This window comes from Wyeomyia smithii, chromosome 3 (assembly GCF_029784165.1).
Source record: "Wyeomyia smithii strain HCP4-BCI-WySm-NY-G18 chromosome 3, ASM2978416v1, whole genome shotgun sequence".
NCBI lineage: Eukaryota > Metazoa > Arthropoda > Insecta > Diptera > Culicidae > Wyeomyia > Wyeomyia smithii.
This window is the reverse complement of record NC_073696.1, coordinates 72,411,107-72,434,579: the sequence shown is the minus strand read 5'-3', so window position 1 is coordinate 72,434,579 and position 23,473 is coordinate 72,411,107. Positions and strand designations below refer to the sequence as shown.

General features: G+C 39.0%; 3 protein-coding genes across 8 annotated transcripts in view; 2 read left to right on the top strand and 1 right to left on the bottom strand.

The window, feature by feature from the left end:
- The window catches only part of LOC129727459 (uncharacterized), a 175,778-nt gene that overhangs the window by 101,333 nt on the left and 50,972 nt on the right, over positions 1-23,473 (bottom strand). The window lies entirely within an intron of this gene.
- LOC129727463 (uncharacterized) lies at positions 5,098-6,268 on the top strand. The gene is made up of 2 exons (XM_055685323.1): positions 5,098-5,258; positions 5,321-6,268. The coding sequence occupies exons 1-2, from the start codon at positions 5,223-5,225 to the stop codon at positions 6,092-6,094; spliced, it is 810 nt and encodes a 269-aa protein (XP_055541298.1). The 5' UTR covers positions 5,098-5,222; the 3' UTR covers positions 6,095-6,268.
- LOC129727464 (uncharacterized) lies at positions 17,681-18,679 on the top strand. Its single transcript, XM_055685324.1, has 2 exons — positions 17,681-17,885; positions 17,955-18,679. The coding sequence occupies exons 1-2, from the start codon at positions 17,826-17,828 to the stop codon at positions 18,582-18,584; spliced, it is 690 nt and encodes a 229-aa protein (XP_055541299.1). The 5' UTR covers positions 17,681-17,825; the 3' UTR covers positions 18,585-18,679.

Here is a 23,473-nt window from a genome sequence, read left to right as displayed (position 1 = left end):
ATGGGCGACGGGAAGGTAACATAACAAAATTAAAACGAATTCATTATACGCGAACAATCTCATAGACCTTCTAAGCGGAGGCTACCATACGCTTACATCCTTTTCTGCAATCTTCATGCACTATACTAGCAACGATGTACTCTTCTCAAATGGTTTCGTGCATTGGATGAAAAATAAATTGTTTTCGTCTACCTCGTACTCAATTTGAATGTTACGCATAAATAAATCATCGAACTGAGCTAATTATCAAATAGAAATAGATTACACACACTGTCGGTGTCTTGCTTTAATATTGATATATGTTAATGACTGTGTATGAATGTGTGTAAATGAGTGTGAATGACGTCACTTTGCCCCTTGACATTTGCCGTAAATAAAATGGACAAAAATTACCGTATTTCAATGGGTTTACCTTCACACGCACTGACGAACTACCCATGCCGCATCAATCATAGTAGCCCATGAGTCAGCATAAAAAAATTGACAGCTCTATCGCTCGAACTCTAACCGTGAAAACAGTGAAGGTACTCCGTTTAGAAGTGGGCGTGTTCAAAGAACGGTACCCCGTCGCGTCGAAAGCAAACATCGTACGGTAGTTTGTGGACTATTGGTTCTATTGGACAACAATCAGCGCATCGAAAGAAAGCCCGATTCCGGACGGCCGACAACTCTGAGCGACAAGAAACTCCAAAAGATGCCGAAGGGGAAGACCAAGGGTAAAGTGGCTACATCGCTGCGTACGTTGCCCGGGAGTTCGGTTCAACTGGCCACACGGTGAAAAAGTACCTGGCGGACATGGACATACATGTCAGGAGGCGGCAGTTCCTTCCACTGGTCTCGGAGCTGCAGGCAATGACGCAGCGGCAGCGTCTAAATAAGATGGTCAAGTCAATTTTCCCGGAAAATCGCAACGTGGCGGTGTTAATGGACGACGGTACCTGTCTTACCCCGGACGGCAACGACTGGCATGGCACTTCGTATTTTACTTCCCTCACGAAGGAAGTGAGCACCGAGGTGAAGTTTATTTTACACACCAAGTTCCCCATAATGTGCTGCTGTGACTAACAATCAGCGAGAAAGGTATGTCAAAGCCGCTCTTTTTTCGCACCGGACTGGCCGTGAACGGAGAAATTTAAAGTACCAAGTGCCTGCCGGAAGTTGCGTCATTAAGAAACATCATAAGGCCGTAGACACGGTGTTTAGGCCGAATCTGGCGCCCCATTACGATTGCGACCGGTTGAGGAGATGGAGCGACTGAATATAGGTGTGGTACCCAAGTGGACGAACCCTCCCAACGTCCGCAAGTTGCGTCCCTTCGAGGGTTTCTGGGTGAACCTGAAGCGTAAGATCTACACCAACAATTTTGTTGCGGAAAATGAGGAAGAATTGTAAATAAAACGGAGAAAGGACTCAAAAACATGCTTACACGCATGTTATCGTCCTCCATGGCGAATGTTTCGGTTAACTGCCGGAAGGCCGCTCGCAAAGGCGTAGATTTTTTTTGCAAGTAAGCTAACATAATTACTAGAGACAGTGGTAATTCGCGGCAAAAAAGTTGAAAATTCGCGGGTAGCAAAATAGAAAATATTCGGATTTCGTGGTAGTTTTTCTTCAGAAAATACTGAATAAAGTGATTTTTTCTCTGGTAAGAACAAGAAACAACTGTTTTATTTAATTTAATGTACGGTAATTTAACCGCACAATCTATAATTTCTTTGCATTACTAACTAAAAGCACGTGCTGTGTCAAATTATTTTCAATTATATTGTGGTGTCTGTAGGCACGTATTATTCATGTTATACTGGCTCACGCTGCGTTCCGTATCTACCGAGTTCCGGAAATCGATAAATATTTGATTGCCAACCGGGAAAATTTAGGAAAACGTCGATTATTTTAAAAAAGATGCTGGCTTGTAGGCCTCCATCATTCATCTTAGACTTTATGGCTGCACTCTCAGGAATTCTCAGAAATGCAGGTCACCAATCGCTAAATTCAATTAGGACTGATAAAATCGCGTTGTGAGAGAGCGGTTGTAGTACTGTTCCATGTTATGTCTAGGTGCCCAGCAATCTTTAGCTTCGTCCTTGTTGCTGATTTTCATGAATTTCGAAGGTTGCAAATCGAAATGTTTCATGATTGTCATAGAATGTTGTTGTTTTTTATTACTTTCGCGGCATTTCGTGGGTTTTTTGTGAATTTCACGGTGGAAACTAGATTTCGCGGAATTCGCGGCTTCCGCGAAATCGCGATTTACCACTGTCCCTAATAATTACCTTCCATGGGAAATTTGAAAACGGAATTATCTGTGTTAGTTATTTTTTTACCGCCATCCGACAAAAGTTAATTTCTTACCGCAAACTTTGTAACATAAACACAAACGTTCGTGAACAACCACTCGACGCCATTTGTACCCCAAATACGCAGCCCAACGAACCGTCGCCAAATCTAAGATTTCTGTGGGATTTCCTTCGGTGCAAAATTATCTGGAGATCAATAAGCTGCAAACAGGTTAGAATCAAGAGATGAATTCTAAAAGCCGACGTGAAGGCCGTACAATGCTGTTGTTCGGTCATCATAAAAAAGCTTCGCCAAAAGACGGGTTGCGGACCTTTCTTAAATGTTCATTTTTTTTCGTTCATAATAAATGTATCGTCTTCATGGAAAATAAATCAGTTCTTTAAGTAGCTAATTTTTTGAAAGCAGTCGAGAAAAATTCCAAAATTAGAATTGTCACCCGTTATTATCATTTATATCCTAACTAATTCATGATTTTCTTCTAATTTTGTTCGATGTTAGCGTGAACATGCTGCTACTGATTATAAAAAAAATTCTGCCAAAAAAACCCTTGTATGGCCAAAGACATTCAAAAATCGATCACGTTCTACAATAGTGACCTATTGTATCTTTCGCCTTGATGTTGTACTTTTCACTTGAAGCTATCATGCCTAATTTAGATTTCAACGTAAACACCCTATAGTATTTATAGTTTCGTTTTTTGTTCTTCAGGCGTGAAAATCACACTGTGACGGTGATTTTTTCCATCGAGTGGTTTAATCCACTTCAATAACTACGGCTTAACAAGTGATAAACATATCCGCAGTTCGCAGAACTATAATTTACTATACTGGTTTATTGCTTCTCGTGATAAGGAGACAGCTTTATTGGGTTTTATTAACTGCGCTACAAGAAAGGCTTATTCAGCCGCAATTCGTTCTTTGGGACTTTAGAAATTTGTAAAATTTTGTTACAGGTAGAGTTTATAAACCTTTGAACTAAAATATAATTTTAAAAATGAAAGGGCTTAGAATTAAATTAAAAAAATGAATTCTCGTGGGTGAAAATCATAATGATAAAAATGGAAAAATGACAATTTGTATCTGCTTCTGAATGCTCAATTTCATCTGTTTCAGCATAGTAAATTGGATATTCCTGTTAATTTGAAACGAAACTAAACTTCTAAGGAAAATCTCTACGGTGAAAGAGGAAATTTTTTTTATATAAAAGACACTAATGTTCTTTTTCCCATTTCCCGCGAGATACGTCGTAAGTCGAATGCTTTATTACTTGTTCTTTGTAGGTTGTGAGCAAATTTGGTTCAAAAATCAACAACAAATCCTAGGTTCTCATAATTTTCATATACCCATCTGACAAAACAAAAAAAAAAACACCTACTCGTACCGGAAAAGTTAGCTAAAGTCATTGTTGGTAATAATCTTTATGTGTGTAATAGACTTTTTTACACCTAACTCTTCTTTACTACTAGTAAATTTTATACTTAGTTGACTCAATTCCATACATTTGCGCAAAATGTGAATATTAATTATCCAACTTTTCGCCAACACTAATGGCGGATAGGGGACGCAGCCAATTCAGACGTCTACTGGAGATCACGTAATTATTAATAGCAGTAACGGAGTGAAAACAAAATAACATAATGACGTGATAAAATGTCTACTGAACAGTTGAAGCTGCTTAATTACGTTATGATGTTTTCATGTTTTTACGCCGTTACTGCTACCTTTAAAGGTAGTCTGAATGGGTTGCGTCCGCTGTACGCCATTTTAGGTCGAGGTAAGCTGGGTTGCGGAATTTGCATATGCAGCAGTAGAACTTAGCGGGTTTTATTTCAAGCCCCAATAATAATATTTAATTGATGAACTTTATTGGTAATCCGAAAAGAAATATTCAGATAATCGGGCCATGAAACGCAGAGCGACCTTGTAAATATTCTCAAGTATCTAACGATTGAAATTAATCGAGAAACCACACCATTGTAAATAATGCGATGTAATTTTTCATAATAAAATAATCTGTAATAATTTATGCGACTCTTTTTTTTGTCTCATTTTTTGTTAATAACACAGAATAGTAGAAAGTATCAGTCAAGGTTTTTCGTTAATTTAATTATTTCCCATAATTGTGTTTTTCATTTGCTAAGTAACATTAACTTGATTTAGTTTTGCAACATTTAAAACCTACTCATTTAAGTAATATTATTTCTATAAGTTCACCTTGTGAACAAACCTTCCCCAACTGTCAAAAACTGTGGTAAAGCCTCTTCGTATGATGATCTATCATAAAATATTTGGTGTCGCTTTCCTAATTTTGCATAGGCTTCTTTTTTCACGAGTGTGTACATGCGTGAAAAAAGTAAGCTCAAGTGAAAAAGATGCGATCCACAACCTTTGATTTCACTGGATCAAATTTGTTTACTGTTCCAAGCAAAGTGAAATCTTCGCAGGTTGCGTTTTCACGCACGTGAAACAATGAGCATTTTGTATGAGATTTTCACTTCGCTTGGAATTCTAAACAAGGCTTAACATGCGCTCTAATGCAAAATAGTATCGCAATGATAATTTCACCAATAAATGATGAGCGTCATACATTAAACAAACGTCACACGGTGATTATCTAGTCATTTCTAAATCGATGACCCACTCGAGAAAAGTCAATCAGTAAACATTATCCACCGCTTGGAACTGGAGTCAGCCGTGCTGGAGTCTACCCAGACGAAACAGCCATCATCATCAATTAAAAGTAGTAAAGATAAGACACTGGAGACACTTAAGTAACCCGTCACGTGCGAGGTATTTAGTAGTATAAAAACAATATCAATCAATCGAACCTGTTACAATTAGCTTTGAACCAAGCTTCTGGCTATTCTAAACTTTCTCGCCGACCACGGTTCAGTAATTGTTAGTCCAGCACGGCATTCATACAACATGAAGACCATCGTAATCCTCACGACAATTTTAGGTGTAAGTTGAATACCAAATTTTTTCTCTGATCCAGCTATTATTAATGTTACATACAATTGCAGTTGGCAGTAGCACAACGAGAAACGTCACTTAGCGTTATTGATAGTTTACGACAAGTTCAACCCGCCTACCGAGAATTGCAGAACTACGTAGTGGCTGCCGTGGCCAATGCCAAACTTAACAGCTCCGATGTAATTTACGATTTCCACGGTGAAATCTTTGTTGCAAAGGACAACTTCCTACGATCGGCTGTCAACTTGGAAGCTAATACGCTTCGACACATCGATGGACAAAGTTCGGAAACCGACAGCAGTTGTCTAGGATTTCTGCGCAGTAGCATCGATGTTAACATAAATTTAGCGGGTGTATCCTTCACCAATTGTATCAACGTCGTCGATACAAAGCTAAAGGCCGAAATCGACCAAGTATACTCCCATCTAGAACTGAACGAAACATCCTTCCTCGACATAAGTCTCTACGACGTTTTCCGCGGCCAAAACATTTTCGTGAACCCGCAAGCTATAATCGATCTCTTACAGGCAAAGCTGGGCCAACTGCAGCAATCGCCCACTGGTCTGATTGCTGAGCTATCCGCACTGGTCGACGATTTCCGCGCTCGTCTGGATGTGATCCGAGGAAGTTATCGCCAGTGTCTAACCGTCAACGATCAGCTGCTGCAAACCACAATCAATACGATCCTGATTCAGCTGCAGCAGATTTGCATGGGAGTACTTCTACCTAATGTAGAGACCACAGCTGCTACGAATGCAACACCCGATCAACCACCATCACCGGCCCCAGAGGAGTCTTTCTGGAATTTTGCACGAAAACACTAGGCGCTCACAGCAAATCGAATGTGATATCGAATAACAAATATAAATCAAGTTTTACTTTAAATCTACCGTGTTAGTGAATATTAGATTATTCAGTTTATTTGAGTTCTAACACTACCTGTCGAAAGTGATTGATGGAATATATGTAGAGAAATAAAAAAAAACCGTGAGCACGAAGTCACTCTAACCACGTAATAAAACAAATTGAACGAAAATGCGCAGATATGATTATTTCCTAGTTTTTTTTTCCTTTTCTGGTGACGAGCGTGGAAATATCAACAAAACTGAAAGAGCGAAATGAATGCTTGCTAGATATACTTCCGCGTGTTTAATTTAGTTATATTTAAAACAAACAAACACAATAAAACGCGTTAGCTGAGCCAAACTGCATTTATTGGTTTTGCATTGCACACACAGCATAAAATTAAAACTGCAACAGCGGGCACCAAAAACTTTGTTCAAAGGATTTCCTTATTCATATAGTTTATATTGGACATCTTATAACTGCATGCTGCTCATTTTACTCATCACATCACTCATCACAAGCCTAGTTAAAACTAACTTGTGTAATCAATATTCAGTTAATATTCCAATAACCTCTTCAAATACGTTTTCACTAGATTTTACAAGATATGATAAAAAACAGGTTGTAAAACTATTTTTTCCCATGTTGTTTTATGTTTTACAGGGTCCGACAATTGAATTGCTGAATAACTTCAACACTCTTTATTACACGAAACTGCATTGGAGGACCCCTTGTCGCTTAATTTACATTGTATCTTAGCTGTCGGTGGATGTATGTGTTACTTTTGTGATCGAGCGTTATCCGAAAAAAATGGATTTCAAACTCTAATGTAATGCTGTGCTTGCGTGTATGCAGAAGTTTTGCCCAAGAAAAGGTTCAAGAACTATCGGTGAGTCAGAAACAAAAACGTGTAAAAAACGCCTTGGCAACGAGGGCCGCGGAAGGAACCAGCTTCAGTGATGGTTTGGTCCGAAATCACCAGTGATGGGAAACCAGCCATTAGGGCATCTTCAGCGGTGGTCCAAATCGTTGTTTTGTTCTATTTGTTTGGAACAAACTCAAATTCACTGCTGCACCGGTGGTGTAAATTTTGTTTTATACCAGATCTAAATTGAAAAAATTTGAAACTGGTATACGTTTTGGTCTATTTTTGTCACTTTTTGGAACAAGAAATAGATCGTTCTAAAACCCTTTGTACGCTACGAATAGGTGGGTAAAATGTCATATTTTAATTGAATACCTCATTTCTAGCTATTTTCATATAAGCGTTTTGCGAGTGTTGGGGAATAAACAAAACAAAGATTTTTTATGACAGTTCACAATTCATTTTTGGTTTTTCTGAAGAAGAAAATGAACAGGTTTGACGTTTTTGGCTTCAAGGAAACCGACCAGCAAAAGGGGGAATTCTGGAAGACCATAACCGTAGGCTCAACTACTTGGTTTGCAACCACCAGGATGACAAATATGTTGGCTATTCGCCTTAATTGTATTGGGACTAGAGGAGAACTTAAAAGGCCAGAAAAATGTTCCTCGAAGACACTGAACTGAAAACGTTCAAAATGCTGGTGTGACATTGAGCATTTTGTTTCGAGCAACTCGAACAAAACCAAATGATCGCTGGGGGGCGTTATGTTTCGTTTTTCGTATTTTTTGACTTTGCGGGTTAGATGAGCCGCAGGAAAAATGACAATTACTGCTCCTTTTAAGCTTGAAGCATAACTGGCAGTATGTGACCTACTCGAAAGTAGCGAAAATTGTTCGAATCAAGCTGCGCAATGCCACCCAATATCAGGGATACCAGATGTGCAGATTTGTCTGCAAAACGAAGATTTTTAGAGTCCGTGTGCAGATTTTTATTGATTTGCAGATATGCATAGATTTTCCATAGTTTCTGTAGATTTTTGTCAAAGTCTCCTTATATTTACGCAGTTTTTCTCAAAATGTGTGCAGATTTTCACAGACTTTTACCAGCGCGAGCGAAATTTTCGCGAATCACCAATAGATTTTTTTCAGATTTCAAGCAGATTTTTTCACTTTTTCGAGCAGTTGCAGACATTTTTCAAAAACATCTGGCATCTCTGCCCAATATCCTCAAAACCCAAACCAAGTTTTAGGAACTGCAAGATTTTGAAAGATTGATGAGACGAAAACGGAAGATGGACACCTACACGATCAAATATTTTTCGCTATCCTCCGTAACCCTACTTGTAGCATTCGATCATACCAATCCATGCTGAGAAATGTCACTGACGCTCGGGTCAAACCGTCAAATCCATAAAGTCTTGTGGATATAAAGTGTCTTGCCAAAGTAATCGTTTAATGTACGTAAAAATTATCGAATTTCCGTTTGTTAAATATTGAGTGTTTTTTAATATAACAAGTCTCATTAACTGATAGCATGGGGTATTGAATTGTTGACAGTGTGACAGATGTCAGCGGTTTAACACAACAAGATATACAACACCGGTGCGGAGAACGGAAAGTTGGTCTATATTAGCTGGTTCTATTCAGATTTTGCTGGTGTAAATCTAGTATAAAGTTGTTTCAAAAATAGACTACCGCTGAAGATACCCTTATACCACAAAAGCACCTGCGGGTCTCTTGCGATGCGTTCCTTGGTCGTTTTTGGCGATTAGTTGAGGTGAAACTGTGTTGAAGTCACAAATGGCCGACTTTGAGACACCGCTTCGAATTTTTGAAAGCACAAGACTCGGAAATAGTGGATGCGTTCCTTGTAAAACGCTATTTTATGTTTACTTCAGTACAGGAAACATAAAATAGTGTTTTCACAAGGAACGCATTGCCTATTACCGAGGATTTCGAAAATTCGAAGTGGTGTCTCGAAGTTAGCTATTTGTGGCTTCAACACCGTTCCACCCTAAACTCAAGGGCGAACAAGTTGAACTGGACCAGTGAATTTTCAAATAGTGCTATGTTTTCAAGTGAAATTGAACGAATTTAAAATAAAATGTACCAGCAGTACACCCATCATAGTTGGCAAAAAAAGACACCAAAGTTGTCCAAAGCAGAAAGCCCAGCAACTCCTTTTCCTACCTTCACGTGGTACCGACTAGGATACGAGCAACCAAGGGGAGAGCGGTGAACCGGTGGAAACTTTCTCGTATGTTGACAGGAAAGGGGGAGCTGTTCTCTTGCCTGAGCGTCTGTTCTCCATGTTATGGGCGGCTCAATGAGCGTCTGATCCCGAGCGGACGGCTGAATTATGAAATGCGGTGACTCGCCAGCTACTTCCAAGACGGCAGCCCCGTCGCGAGACTAGGCACCACGCGCGACATCGCTGAACCCTGCAGCTCAATATCAAGCAGTTCCGGGACCCCCAGACTGAGGAGGAATACATGCAACAGCTCGAAGTGGTACTACCCACAGCGGAGGGGCTTTGCGCATCGCCTCTCGAGGACGGCTGGTGCAAAACTCGCACAGCTAACGGGGAGGGAACGTCGATTGACAAAGACGACTAGTGTGACGGGAAGTGCGAGGCAGTGGTGAATGAGAGGAACCGGACGTGGGCGATATAACTGGGCAGGTCAACGAGAGTGGACAAGGTCAATTACAAACAAGCAGGGACCGACATGACTATGATTCTCAGACGAAAGAAGCGCCAGCAAGAGGATCGTGAACATGAGGAGGTGGAACAGCTGCTGTACCGTGCCAGTGATACGTGGAAGTTCTATGAGAAGGTACACCAGTCTTGCAGAGGCTATGTGCCGCAAGTCGACATGTGCAACGACGCGGAGGGGAACTGTCTCACGGATTCCAGCGAAGTGGCCGACAGGTGGAGGGAGTATTTCGATGGACACCTAAATGGCGATACAGTAAACAGAAGCGGAGCAAGAGCTGACCTAGGAGCACCAGCAGCAGAAGACATAGTACCAACTCCCGATGTTTATGAAGTTCTTTTTGCGATCGGGAAGCTGAAGAACAACGAGGCCGCTGGCAAGGACGGACGCTGGCTGGAGCGCTGCAATGGGTCATTTCCAGGATTTGGGAGTAAGAAAAAATGCCAGACGACTGCATGGAAGGAGTCGTCTGCCCCATCTACAAGGGCGACAAGCTGGATTGCCGCAACTACGCGGTATCTTGCTAATCAATACTGTCACAGATTCTGTTCCGTCCCCTATCACCTTTAAACAAAAGGTTAGTGGGCCAGTACCAAGCGGGCTTCATGGTAGCTCGTGCCACCACGAACTAAATCTTGTCAATCCGACAGATCTTACAGAAATGTCGCGAGTATAACGTGCTCACACATCACATCTTCATTGAGTTCGCGGCGGCCTATGATACAGTCGATCGAAAACAGCTATTGTAGATCATACACAACAACGGATTTCCGGATATACTGACTCGACTGATCAAGATGCCATGGCGCAAGTGATGCTCTACGTGCGTGTTCAGAGGATACTCTCGAGCCTTTTTGAATCGCGCAGAGGGTTAAAAGGGTGTTTGCTGTTTAACATTGCCCTTGAGGGTGTGATCCGGATGACGGGCATCGTTTTCACAAGTTCTGTTCAGCTTCTGGGCATCGCGGATGACTTTGACACCATAACACGTAACTTGGCGAATGTGGAGGAAACTTACGCCCGACTGAAAACCGAATTCGGACGAATCAGACTGCGAATTAATGCCTCGAAAACGGAATACCTGCGAGCGAGAGGCTACAAGAAGAACAACATCAAACTCAAGTCTCTGTAGACGGCGATGAGCTTAAGGTGGTCAATGAGTTCGTGTATTTGGGGTCACTGGTGACCGCCGACAATAACACCAGCAAAGAGATCCAGAGACGCGAAATCGTGCCTACTTTTAACTTCGGAAGACACTTCGATCACAACCCTGATAAGACCGGTGGTGCTCTACAACAACGCTTCTCGCGGAGGACTTTAACGCTCTTGGAGTTTTCAAACGGAAGGTGCTGCGGACTATCTACGATAGAGTACAGAAGGACGACGGAGAATGGCGACGGCGCATGAACCACGAGCTGCACGTGCTGCTTGGAAAGAACTCCATTGCACACCTGGTGAAAGTCAATAGGTTGCGGTGGATCGGTCACCTCGTAAGGACAACCCTGTGGAATCACTTCTCTTCAGCAACTTTGCCGGCACCAGAAAAAGAGGAGCACAGCGTGCACGGTGGCGATGGCTCGACCAGATCGAAGGAGACCTGCGAGTGATGAGACGCCTGGGGAACTAGTGAGACACAGCCCAAAACCGAGCAACATGGCGTCAACTTCTTCTGGTAAGTGAGTAAGGTATTTGTTATGTATCGATGTGTTCACACCGTAATAATCACTCATTTTCTAATTTTAAACAAAAACTTGCATTTTAAATGATTTAAAATTTATGCATCAACTTAACGCCAGAATAAGATTTTCTTTCCAGGGTTGAAAGCTTGTTATTTTTTTTTCTATGCGTTAAGCCATTGTTTTAGGATAGCTAAGCTTATTCCAAACTAATTTCGAACTTTATTTAACTCCGAAAACGTTAAAAGCAATGATCCATTTTCACAAAATGTCATGACTCAACAGTTGATTTATATAGTATCGATTGTTATCTTACATCGCAATATGAATCGTCTTTTTGTGCATATACTTTCCTAGCGCCGATCAATCTTATCGTCATTAGTTACACTTGTGTCGCACAACTTGTGAACAAGGAGATACTCTAGTTTGATTGATTTGATTGAATCGTGCCTTCCCAGCTTTAGCTAGGAAAGGTGTAATGGATTTTGAGTTGAGTTACAAACGTTTTTTTTTTTATCGAATTCCTATCTCAATCGATGATGCATAAATAATTCAAATTCGTCGAATGTATAGAGAACCCTTGTTTAATTCCTGTTGAAATTCAATAGAGCAAAATTACTGCAATAAGTGACTCTCTTAGAGCCAAAATTTTTTCTTTTTCATGTTTACTATGAGTCTGTATTATGCTGAATATCGCTTTCCTTAACAAGTTTTTGCGACGAATAATACGAAGAAAAATTAAGGTAAACTTTCTTAACCTACCAAGGAGATCTGAATCGATATTCCCCGTGTGCAATACAGAAAGAAACATCCTTCGCTTGTACAATTCTACAAAAACTCGAACGCGGATGGAGAGCGAAAATTTATGAATATGATTTGTTATTTCTTATAATTAGAAGCAAACTCAAAATTAATTCGTTGGTATCATGTATTTGTTCCGCTTTACTTACACCAACCACAACGTTTGATGATTATTTCTAACGCGGTTGTGTCAAGTGCCACATTGATTGATAACTTTTGAATTTGCTTTGAAAAATGCGAACAAAAAAAGGTATCAACTGCACATGCTGAAACTTTCACAGTGTCAAAATTTGTATTAGGACTTCGCATGAAGCGAACTGTTAACGTTTTGATGAGTGATTTTCGAAGCTAATATTTCTCGAGACTCCGGTAAAAGAAAAGGATCGAGCAAAAAAATCAACGTTCTTTACTTACAAAAGTCAAACAAAAAACAGGTACCCACGACACAAAATCAAAATGCCCATCGCCAAACGGAGCAAGAACAAATGAGGCCTACTTTTATATTTAACATTTAAACTCAGGATACTGAAGTAAAGCTAACAGTTGTGAATTTGTTAATCTTGGCTAGAGTAAACTTAAACCCTAATTAAGCTTTTTTTCAGAAATTATTGAATCGCCTTCTCCAACGCATAGGTTGATGGGGATGAAACCGTCTTCTAAATTGAACAAATTCGTGCGAACCGAAATAAATTTAAGTTTAATTGATGAGCCTCTCAGTAGTACTTCGGGCCATACTCTCGCGAACCGTGATGAACCAGGTTAATAAACAAACGCGCAATTAAACCCGGTTGGAGATAATTAAAAATAGCCGTAGATTAAAATTTGAAGGCAATGTTTCGTTTAGCTTAAGATTTACAAGAGCAATATGATATGAAAAATTACTGCCACGGTATTGTTACTTTTCGAAATTACCAAGAATAAAAACCCAACTTTTTATAATTATCATTGCTTGGAATGGTATTTACGGCATCCGGCCCAATAAGGTACGAAGTTTATTGGACAAATATTCATATTATACTTTGGAAACTATTATTTTCATTTTCTCTCGATTTTATTATTGCCTCACTGACTCATTGCAAAAAAAAACGTATTTCATTCTAGAACCCATTAATTTACAGCCAATCAAAATTAGATTAATCGATTAGATTGAAAGACGAGGAAGTTTAGCATGCGACGAGTTATCGAGTAAACTTGGCAATTGAAAGATCATAAATTTGAATCTTGATCATTGAATATTTGAATTGATAAAATTATTGAATATATATGCTTACTGGTAAACCGACGGTTGCAGCCAGGTGGAAGGAGCATTTTCAGGCGCTATTGAACGGTGAAGAGCCGGATGAGCAGAGCAGGAACAGGGTTATGATTATAATTATGACGAACAAGCTGTGGAGCCACCAACACAGGAGGAGGTGAAAAAGGCGATTAGTGAGCTGAAAAATGGCAAGGCCGCTGGGAAGGACAGTATCCCGACCGAACTTCTAAAAGCGGGAAGCGAGCGACTGTACTATGCGATCCACCAGATAATACTAAGAATCTGGGCGGATGAACAAATGCCGAACGACTATTGGAAGGCCTCATATGTCCTATCTATAAGAAGGTTCATCGATTGGATTGTTGCACCCAGATAACCAGAAATCGTATAAAAATGGCAATACAAAATCGTATAAACATCCAGTGTCAATCGAAATTGTATAAAGTTCATGTTATAATCAGTTCAAGTTATCTTTCATCATATATGGGTCGTACAGTCCGTGATATATGACTGCATATTGTTCCTCGTATAAATGCACACAAAAAATCAGGTTTAATCGCAATAGAGTTGCCTACTGTGCTAATCTTAATTGCAGTGCAAAATTGTAGGATTTCTAATTTATGTGATCCACGTTGATATTCATATTCCTTGAAAACTCCTATAACAGTTGTAAGAGGATTGCATAATGAATTTTATACAATTTACTTTTTCGTGACAGTTGAAATCATCTATTATAAAACACGAAATCGTTAAACAGTACCAGAATGATACCATTTTTATGTCTAATTTAATTTAAATTAAAATGTCTTTTTCAGCAACTCTGGTTTTTAAAATCTAGTTCCAAAAAGATTTAAAAAATTAGGTATAAATCATAAACGCAGTTTTGACTAAAAGAAAAATCACCCAAAAAATGGCACATACAGTCGTGTTTCACATAAACATGGGCAACGCCTTGGAAAATTTTCAATGTTTGTTGATTGCAATTGCTTAAATCGTCTAACATTTAAAAAGAAGGTAAATGCAGATCGCATGTTATTATTCCTTCGTATATGAGGCAATATTGAGTTACATATTGACATCAGAGTTCATAAATAGATTTGGTCAACATTGAAGACAATAAGTGACATTATATACGATTTACAGGTTCATACGATTTGAGGCGTTCAACAGTACAAGATAAAAATGGTTGACATGCAGCATCGTAAAATGACCCTGAGGATAGGGAATGAGAGCAGTGATCGGAACGTTGGGGGTTCGAGGCTGAACACAGCCTCGTAAAATATAAAAAGAATAGAAAAATGCCGCATCCAACCTCAATAATTAATACATACCAAAGAATGTACACTAAGTTAATGGTACGCGTACTTCTCATTGAAAAAAATATAAATGAAATTGTTGCTACTCAATTTTATATTTTTTTATTATTTGGAAAATTTAGGTTGTATATAATGCAAATTTTTTTCGCAGTACATGTTACACACTGCTACGTTTAATTTCGTAGAGCATCGTTACAGAATCATAATACGAGTGAAACGGAATTGTATGTATGCTTGAATTATGGCAATAGAAAATTGTACTAAGTAGCAAACAGAGTTGTTCATACCTCGGATTTTTTGCAAAAGGTAACTGTTATAGAATGGTAAAAAATGGAATAGAAAGTTGCATATCTTTAACTGCGCGAACCAGTTTGGTACGTATATTGCCTCCACTTTGGTACTTATAAGCTCATATAGAACGTTATATACAACTTTATTAGATTGTACAAGGATTCTTATATCTCAACAACAACTGAAATATACGGACCAAATTGTTGGCTGGGCACTATCAAGGCATTACGTTGCTCAACTCTGCATATGAAGTGCTCTCCTGTATCCTGTTCTTCAGATTCAGACCGTTAACGGAATCCTTTGTTGGCGAATACCAGGCTGGTTTTCAGGGGCGTTCCACGAAGGATCAAATTTTCACCCTGCGACAGATCCTCGATAAGCTCCGGTAGTAGAGCTTGCAGACCCACCATCTGTTTGTAGATTTTTAGGCGGCATATGATTTAGTGAAACGATACGAGCTGTAACAGATAATGCTGGAACACGGTTTCCCGACGAAGCTAATAAGTCTGATTCGTATGACGCTGGAGGGATCAAAATCGTGCGTGCGGATAGCTGGCGAGACATCAGCCGCGTTCGTAACGTTGGATGGAATGAAACAGGGGGATGCGCTCTCCAACTTACTGTTCAACATCGCTCTTGAGGGTGCAGTACGAAGAGCAAACGTGGAAAGAAACGGTACGATCATCACGAAATCTCACATGCTTCTTGGTTTTGCGGACGACATTGATATCATCGGTATCAACCGTAAGGCCGTGGAGGAGGCCTTAGTACCCTTTAAGAGGGAAGCAGCGAGATTGGGACTTGTCATTAACTCTGCCAAAACGAAGTACATGGTAGCTAGCAGAGAGCGTGGGTGTCCCCGGGGTGTTGGCGCTGAGGTGGAGATAGATGGGAAACGATTTGAAGTGGTTGACGAATTCGTTTATCTTGGTACGCTTGTGACATGTGACAACGATATGAGCCGTGAAGTGAAACGACAAGTTGCAACTGCGAACAGGGCCTTCTACGGACTACGTAACCAGCTAAGGTCCCGTAGTTTGCAAACTCGCACAAAACTAGCGCTGTATAGGACGCTGATACTCCCGTTGGCCCTTTACGGACATGAAGCATGGACGCTGAAGGAAGCTGATCGACGAGTGCTCGGAGTTTTTGAGCGTAAAGTTCTGCGATCGATACTTGGCGGTAAACTGGAAGATGGAGTTTGGCGCAGACGCATGAATCACGAGTTGTACCAGGTATACAAACATGCTGATATAGTGAAGGTAATACAGCGGGGCAAGCTCCAGTGGGCTGGACATGTAGCCAGAATGCCTGACGAGAGAGCCGCCGAAACTTTATTCAGTAGAGAACCAGGAAGAGGCCATCGACTCCGTGATAGGCCTCGCACGCGGTGGATGTGCGCGGAGGAAGAAGATGCACAATCTGCTGGTGTACGAGGAGACTGGAGAACAGCTGTCCAAGACAGAAGCTGAACATCTCTATCTCATTCGGCCCTAGACCGGTGAACGGTCCGTTAGCCAACAAAGTAAAGTAAAGTAAGTAAGTATTGTATAAAATCAGGCATTGAAACAGGAATTTAGTACTTTCATCTGATTCAGCAGGAGAATAATTATTGTCATGTAGAACTAAACCAGAAAAAAAACCTTTTACATAGTAACAAAATTGACGCGAATAGAATGAATTTTAAAAAAAAGGGTCGACCGTCAAATCATATAAGAAGACAAAACAATACAAACTTATTTCGGATGTATGCATTCAAAAATCCGTCCAGAGTTGGTCATATTTTTTCCACTACTTTTCAGAAGATCATTCCAAATGCACACAGTTTTGTCTTGAATTCGGCTTTTATTTCAAACAGAACAATAAAAACACTGGTCAATGATGTTACTAACCACTAACAAATGTTAAAAATTCCATTTCCGAATACATTTTGCTTTCAACAGACTTGAGAGTACCGTCTTTCGTTTAATCATGTTTAAAATCTGAAATAGTGTCTCCGTTGACTCTACTGAAATGGGAGATGCAGGTTTATTCCATTTCGTAACTACCTTCCTCGTTTAAAAACAAATCCTTTCATTACATTGCTGTTCGAATTCGAGCGCACAAGTTTTATTCATTTTGTTGTGCACTGTAATTTATTCTATGGAATCAACGCATCTACATACATGCATTCAAAGTAGGAGCATATTTTACACCTATCAGAAGCATCAAAAAATTTTATTGTTATGATAAGCAACAGTTCATTGAAGATTACCCTGAACAACACGTACATGAATTAAAATTTAAAAAAAAAGCTAAATACAACAAACGTGAGCCTCTGCATTGTAAACGTACAGTGCCGCGAATTTTAATTAATCTCTCTCATGGCTACCCTTGTCCAGACAGGAAGTGTGTGTATATCGCCCCTCCACCTCTTCCATGTAGTAAATATATCGGCGATGTGGCTTAGTACCATTTACGCATCTGGGCCAATCTCGGCCAGCCATAACAATTAACCACGGGCCACAGGCGGCGGAGCGATAACAATTTTTTTTTTTGAATTTTATGCTATCCTACCTGTTTTGGCCACTCAGTAGCACCTCGACCGTTTACCGGCGATAAGAGCTTTTCGAGTGTCTAGATATCATTTATAAAATGCACCGACATTGCCGGTCACCTATCATTAATTCATAAACCATTGACGGTGTCCGTATATAATATATGGCCAGGGTGCAATTTACCCAGACCGCAACAAGAAAGTAAACAAGCCGTTGATAGTATCGTTATATTAATTCGTTTTTCATCGAAACAATATGAAGACGCTTAATGTCTTATCGCTACTCATATTGGTAATGACGTCATTAGCATCCAACGTAAGTAATAACACCTGGTGAATCTTCGTCTTATCAATCACCCCATCTGATTAATTATTTTCATTTTAGCTGGTTCTGGCCGCACACGAGGATTCACTTCAAATCTTTCCGCAGCTCAAGCGATCGAAGAAAGTTATCAGTGGCTTTGCAGACTTCCTAGTTTCGGCACAAAGCGAAGTTGTACTATCGGAGGAAAGCTACATCCAAAATTCAATCAACAATGAATCGGCATTATTAAACCAATTGACTGCCGCCGATGTACAAGCCAGCGGACCAGAGTGTCTGGATTTCATCCGAACCAGCACAAACCTGCTGGTCAATCTAGCCGGTATCTCGTACACGAACTGTTTCAATGATGTTGACACTCGAATGTTCGAAGAGCTGTCCAGATTTCCCGAGCTCGCGTTGACACGTGAAGCATACGATCAATTCAGCCTGCTAGGGGTATTCCGCGGGGAGAACATTTTTATCGATCCCATAAAGATTCGTGACAAACTGTTAGCTCGGTTGGGTGCCCGTGTCAGCATGCCAACACTCAACCCAGAAACGGAAGCCACCCTACGGGCGGTATTGGGTGGGCTGAAAACCAATTTTCTCGCGTGTATGAACTCTTCGCAAACCAAACTGGCCGACAATCTTCAGTACACTTCCGAGCAAGTGCGGGCAATCTGTGCGGCAGAAGCTACCAAACATATCTAGGAAATAGCCATCTGTCAGAGAGCTTGATATGCACATTCGCAGAAATCACGATATTACATACTGAAATGAAATAAATGTTTCAGGTTTTGTTCGCATTTGGTTTTCATTTCTCCTTGGTCTTCCTGTTGCAATAATGTATTCGGCTTGGATCTTTGGTGACACTGCACTGGTCGATAAAAGCGAGAAAAATGCCCCAAAGCTCGAACTGGAAAAAAAGATTATAGTTTTTCAACCATTTCTGTGAATTTTGATGCCTCTAGTGAAAACCAAAGTGCATCAAGAGGCCGCACAGTAATTGCTCACTGGGTTCGTCGCGTCTCCATTTGCTTTGGGAAAAACTTATTCAAGTCTCTGAAAAGATGCTAAGGGCACCAAAATTCTCAGGAATAGTTAAAACGTTATAATCTTTCGTTTTACCTGTGCGAGCTCTAGGACAAAACCTGTGTTTACCTGTGTACACTGAAAAATTATTCTTTATCGTGACGCTGATGGATGTCGTATCAAATAAATAGAAAAAGAATGGCCGGAACTGGATATACCTATCTTAAATAAACAATGATAATAGGCTAATTCATTATCTTTTTTGCAAGTATTGTTTACTGCTTGAAAAGTATACTGTTACTTGCGTTTGAGTTAAAATTTATCAATCGTCAAATTGTGATCTCTATGATTGACATTCTCCAGTCGTCGTAGGTTCGAGTCTCTGCTCGGGAGAGACTGTTAGTGTCAGTAGGATCGTAGCGCCTAGCCCCGCAATTGTCCTGTACACTTAAAACAGTTGGCTGCGAAGTCTGTGTATAATAAAACAGAAGGTCGAGTTTCGATACGGAATGTAGCACCAAGGCTTTGCTTTGCTTTATGATTGACATACATGTTGTCTTATTAGGTAATAGATATCAACGAATGTACATCAATATGGAAATCTTATTCTATTTAATTCAATGGATATTTATTTTGCTAGATTCAGAGACATTACTTCCAAATATTATTCAAGTAATACGGATAGGATTTATTGATTTTTCATATTCTATGTAAATTCAAAGAGGACTAATTTTCGAAATAAATATATGTTTTGTAATGAAGTAATATCTCAGCTACTGGACGTTAGGAAATAAGCTGGAGATTCTGAACCAACACACCGGCCCACAAATTTTCATAATTCATAAAATGAATTGCCGGGCGAATTGAATTAAAAAGAATGGTTTCAGAAAATATTCATTGATATTATGAGGGCTTCAGCAGAGTTTTCTTCAATTTTCTATTTCAAGTATGTATCAATCTTTTTTCGCTGATGGCAAAAACGAATGCGGATAAGTAAAAGGTTTCCATTCTTAAAGGTTGAATATAAAAGAATCTAGGAATTATTACTTGGATAAATGTGTTTCCTTATTCTGATACAACCAAACAGACTCTAAAGTGTGCGTTTGTATTGTATGATTCTACGATAATCTCTAATTTGTACTGACGGGTGGATAAAGAAGACATACTTCAAATACAAAACATACAATGTCAAGCTCTTCGCGAAATTCGATGACCAATGACTCTATGTTAAGGAAATTGGGTTGCTAAAAAGAGTAACCGTCAGTCAACCGCACTGCCTTGGAAAATTTTCATCATTTGGTAAAAGTTAATACTACCGAATAAATTGATTTAGTCATTTTTGCCTTTCTCCTAGAAAGGTATAGCAATCACTGGAACAACCAAAGGTATAAAAGTGGTCCCAATGGCCGAATGTCATATACCACTCGACCCCTTTCGACGAACTGCGCATTTTCTGTATGTATGTATGTATGTGTGTATGTGTGTGTGTGTATGTGCAACTTTTTTTCTCACTCACTTTTCTCAGAGATGGCTGGACCGATTTTAATAAAATTAATTGCAAATGAAAGGTCTAGTTGCGCCATAGGTTGCTATTGAATTTCATTGTAGTCGGATTTTTAGTTTAGAGGCTTTGTATCAAAATGTAAAAATTACGAAACATCAAAATCTCAGAAACTACACAACTGATTTCAATAAAACTGGTTTCAAATGATCGGGCTGTCTTAAAAACCCTTAACTTTCAAATTTTGTTATGATTGAACATATAGTTCAAAAGTTCTGTAAAGAAAAGTTATCCTGAGGTTGTATAAACTCACTCATTTTTCTCAGAGATGGCTGAACCGATTTTCACAAAATAAGTGTCAAATGGAAGGTCTAGTTGCCCTATAGATTGCTATTGAATTTTATTGTAATGGGATTGTAACTTTGTCCGTTGTTCATAAAAATGTGAAATCACATAATGAAAGTTATCATGTTGACTTTCTCCTAACGATCACTGGCTAATTAAAAGGTAGAAGAGTGATCCAAATGGCCGAATGTCATATACTACTCGACTCAGTTCGACGAATCGAGCATTTTCTGCATATAAGTATGTATAGGTGTATATGTTTGTGTGTGGGTGTGTACGTGTGTACGTGTGTATGTGCAACTTTTGTTTCGCACTCACTTTTCTCAGAGATGGTCTGACCGATTCTTTCTATCTTGGTGTCAAATGAAGGGTCTATTTGCCGCTAAGGTTGCTATAGAATTTCATTGTAATCAAACTTTTAGTTTTTGCGCTGCGTCAGAATGTGAAAAACGCTCTTATATCTCAGAAGCTATGAACATAGTTGTATTCAAATTAATGGGCTTATAAACCCTTAAACAATGAATTTCATAAAGTTTAAACATGTGGTTTGAAAGTTATAAATAGAAAGAAACGCAACCCGCAGACTGTTTAAAACTATAGCTACGATCAAAATATGTGGCCTCAATACATTTGAATTCGATAATGTACTATTTCAATGTTTGCGGCCTTGCTCGGGATTGAAGTTGAAATTAAAAGTCATTTCTATCATTTCACTTTTTGCCTTTCTCCTAGAAAGGTATAGCAATCACTGCAAAAACTAAAGGTATAAAAGTGCTCAAAAGGGCCGAATTTCGTTAATCACTCGACTCAGTTCGACGAACTGAGCATTTTCTGCATGTGTGTGTAACGCTCTCCCAATCTCACTCGATTTTCTAAGAGATGGCTGAACCGATTTCAATAAAATTAATTGCAAATGAAAGGTCTAGTTGCCCTATAAGACCCTATTGAATTTTATTGTAATCTGATTTCTAGTTTAGAGGTTATGTATCAAAATGTAAAAATCATGAAACATCAATATCTCAGAAACTATTCAACCGATTTGTACAAAATTAGTTTCAAATGAACGGGCTACCTAAACAACTCTCAACTTTTGCATTTTATGGAGATTGAACATGTGGTTCAGAAGTTATGAAAAGAAACGTGTTCTGGAGACTATTCAATCTCACTCATGTTTCTCAAAGATGGCTGACCCGATTTCCACAGAATTAGTATCAAATGAAAGGTCTAGCTGCCTCATAACACCTTATTGAATTTTGCTGTAATCGGACTGTAACTTCGTCTGTAATGTATCGAAATGTGAAAATCACGAAACTTCATTATCTTAGAAACTACACAACTGATTTGAACAATATTGATATCAAATGAACGGGCTAGTTAAGGGTTAACTGATGAATTATGATTGAACACGTGGTTTCAAAGTTTGGCTGCCCTATACGTTACCTTCTCATTTGATTGTAATCAAACTTAAGCAACCGTTATGTTTTAATTTGTAAAACAACGAAAGTCTATTATCTCAAGTATTGCACGACTTATTTGAACATAACTAGTGTCATACAAACGAGTCATTTCTCAAACCTACAAATAACAACTTCATAACAATTTGATATGCTGTTCAAAAGTTTTGGAAAGAAAAGAAATTCAAAGACTATTGAAAACTATACCTGCTTCGATCGATATATGTGGCTTCAACATAATTTAAATGTGGTATCGTACTATCTAAACGTTCCCGGTATCGCTCGTGATTAAATTATTCGAAATTGAGAGTCATTTATTTTATTTTGCTATTTCTTAAGCACTAACATTACGTCAAATTTCATATTTTATACTTCAATTACAACATCAATATTTAAGAACCCAAAGAGTGAATATTGGATTTAAGCATTCATGTAAATCTATTTTTATAAAAAATAAGTTTGAATGAGAAAGGCTGAGTCTGACCACTAGGTGGATTAATTTAGGTTTTCCACCTATATGAATGGTGAACATGCCAGTTGCAACTACCTTGATATAACGGTGGATGACGTAGCCTACAATGTACTCCTCAATATTTTAGTGGCAGCGTCTGCTACCTGGAATAAACTCAAAAATCGTTCGATTGACAGTTCGAAGAGTAAATATTTTTTTTGGTTTGCCAATTGCAATTTCAGATTTATACCAATTAATATTCAATATGTTACACTGGCTTCGACCAGATCTATTTTTTTTTTTTCAGACACATAGACAACAGTGTTTCAGCAAAAATTGATGGGTCTGCCTTGTCCAGTATTGCTGTCACATTACGTACTACATTTTATTTCTTGAACTCACTTTGACGCCTAAATGTAAACAGCAGGAATGCTGTCAGCTGATTACGACCAACGAAAGTTATCGCATCAAGAGTTAGTTTTAAGCATGTTACTACTTTCTGGGATAGTCTTAACAATTCAAAGTGAACGGGATTCTCGTACATTTGATTCAAAACATGTTACTCTCTCGTTTTTTTAACAATTCTTAGGAAAATTAAATAAGAGTTTGATGCTTTCATTACAATTTCCTTAGACATGATATACAAATTATAACACAACATTGTTGTTACGGGTGTCCCATTGTTTTTATACGTATATGAGTCAGATGCATTGCATTAATCTTGTTTCAATTAACTTTCGTATTATTTAGAAACATTCAGTAGTTAAATTTATTTTTGCGCATTCATAAACAACATCAACCGAAGAATGCAAACATA

What these genes read in the sequence shown, in the direction of transcription:
- LOC129727463 (XM_055685323.1), top strand. Translation starts at nt 5,223, where the DNA reads ATGAAGACCATCGTAATCCTCACGACAATTTTAGGT. An exon ending in TCCTCACGACAATTTTAGGT is followed by an intron (nt 5,259 to 5,320) that starts GTAAGTTGAATA and finishes ATACAATTGCAG; the next exon opens with TTGGCAGTAGCACAACGAGA.
- LOC129727464 (XM_055685324.1), top strand. Translation starts at nt 17,826, where the DNA reads ATGAAGACGCTTAATGTCTTATCGCTACTCATATTGGTAATGACGTCA. An exon ending in TGACGTCATTAGCATCCAAC is followed by an intron (nt 17,886 to 17,954) that starts GTAAGTAATAAC and finishes TTTTCATTTTAG; the next exon opens with CTGGTTCTGGCCGCACACGA.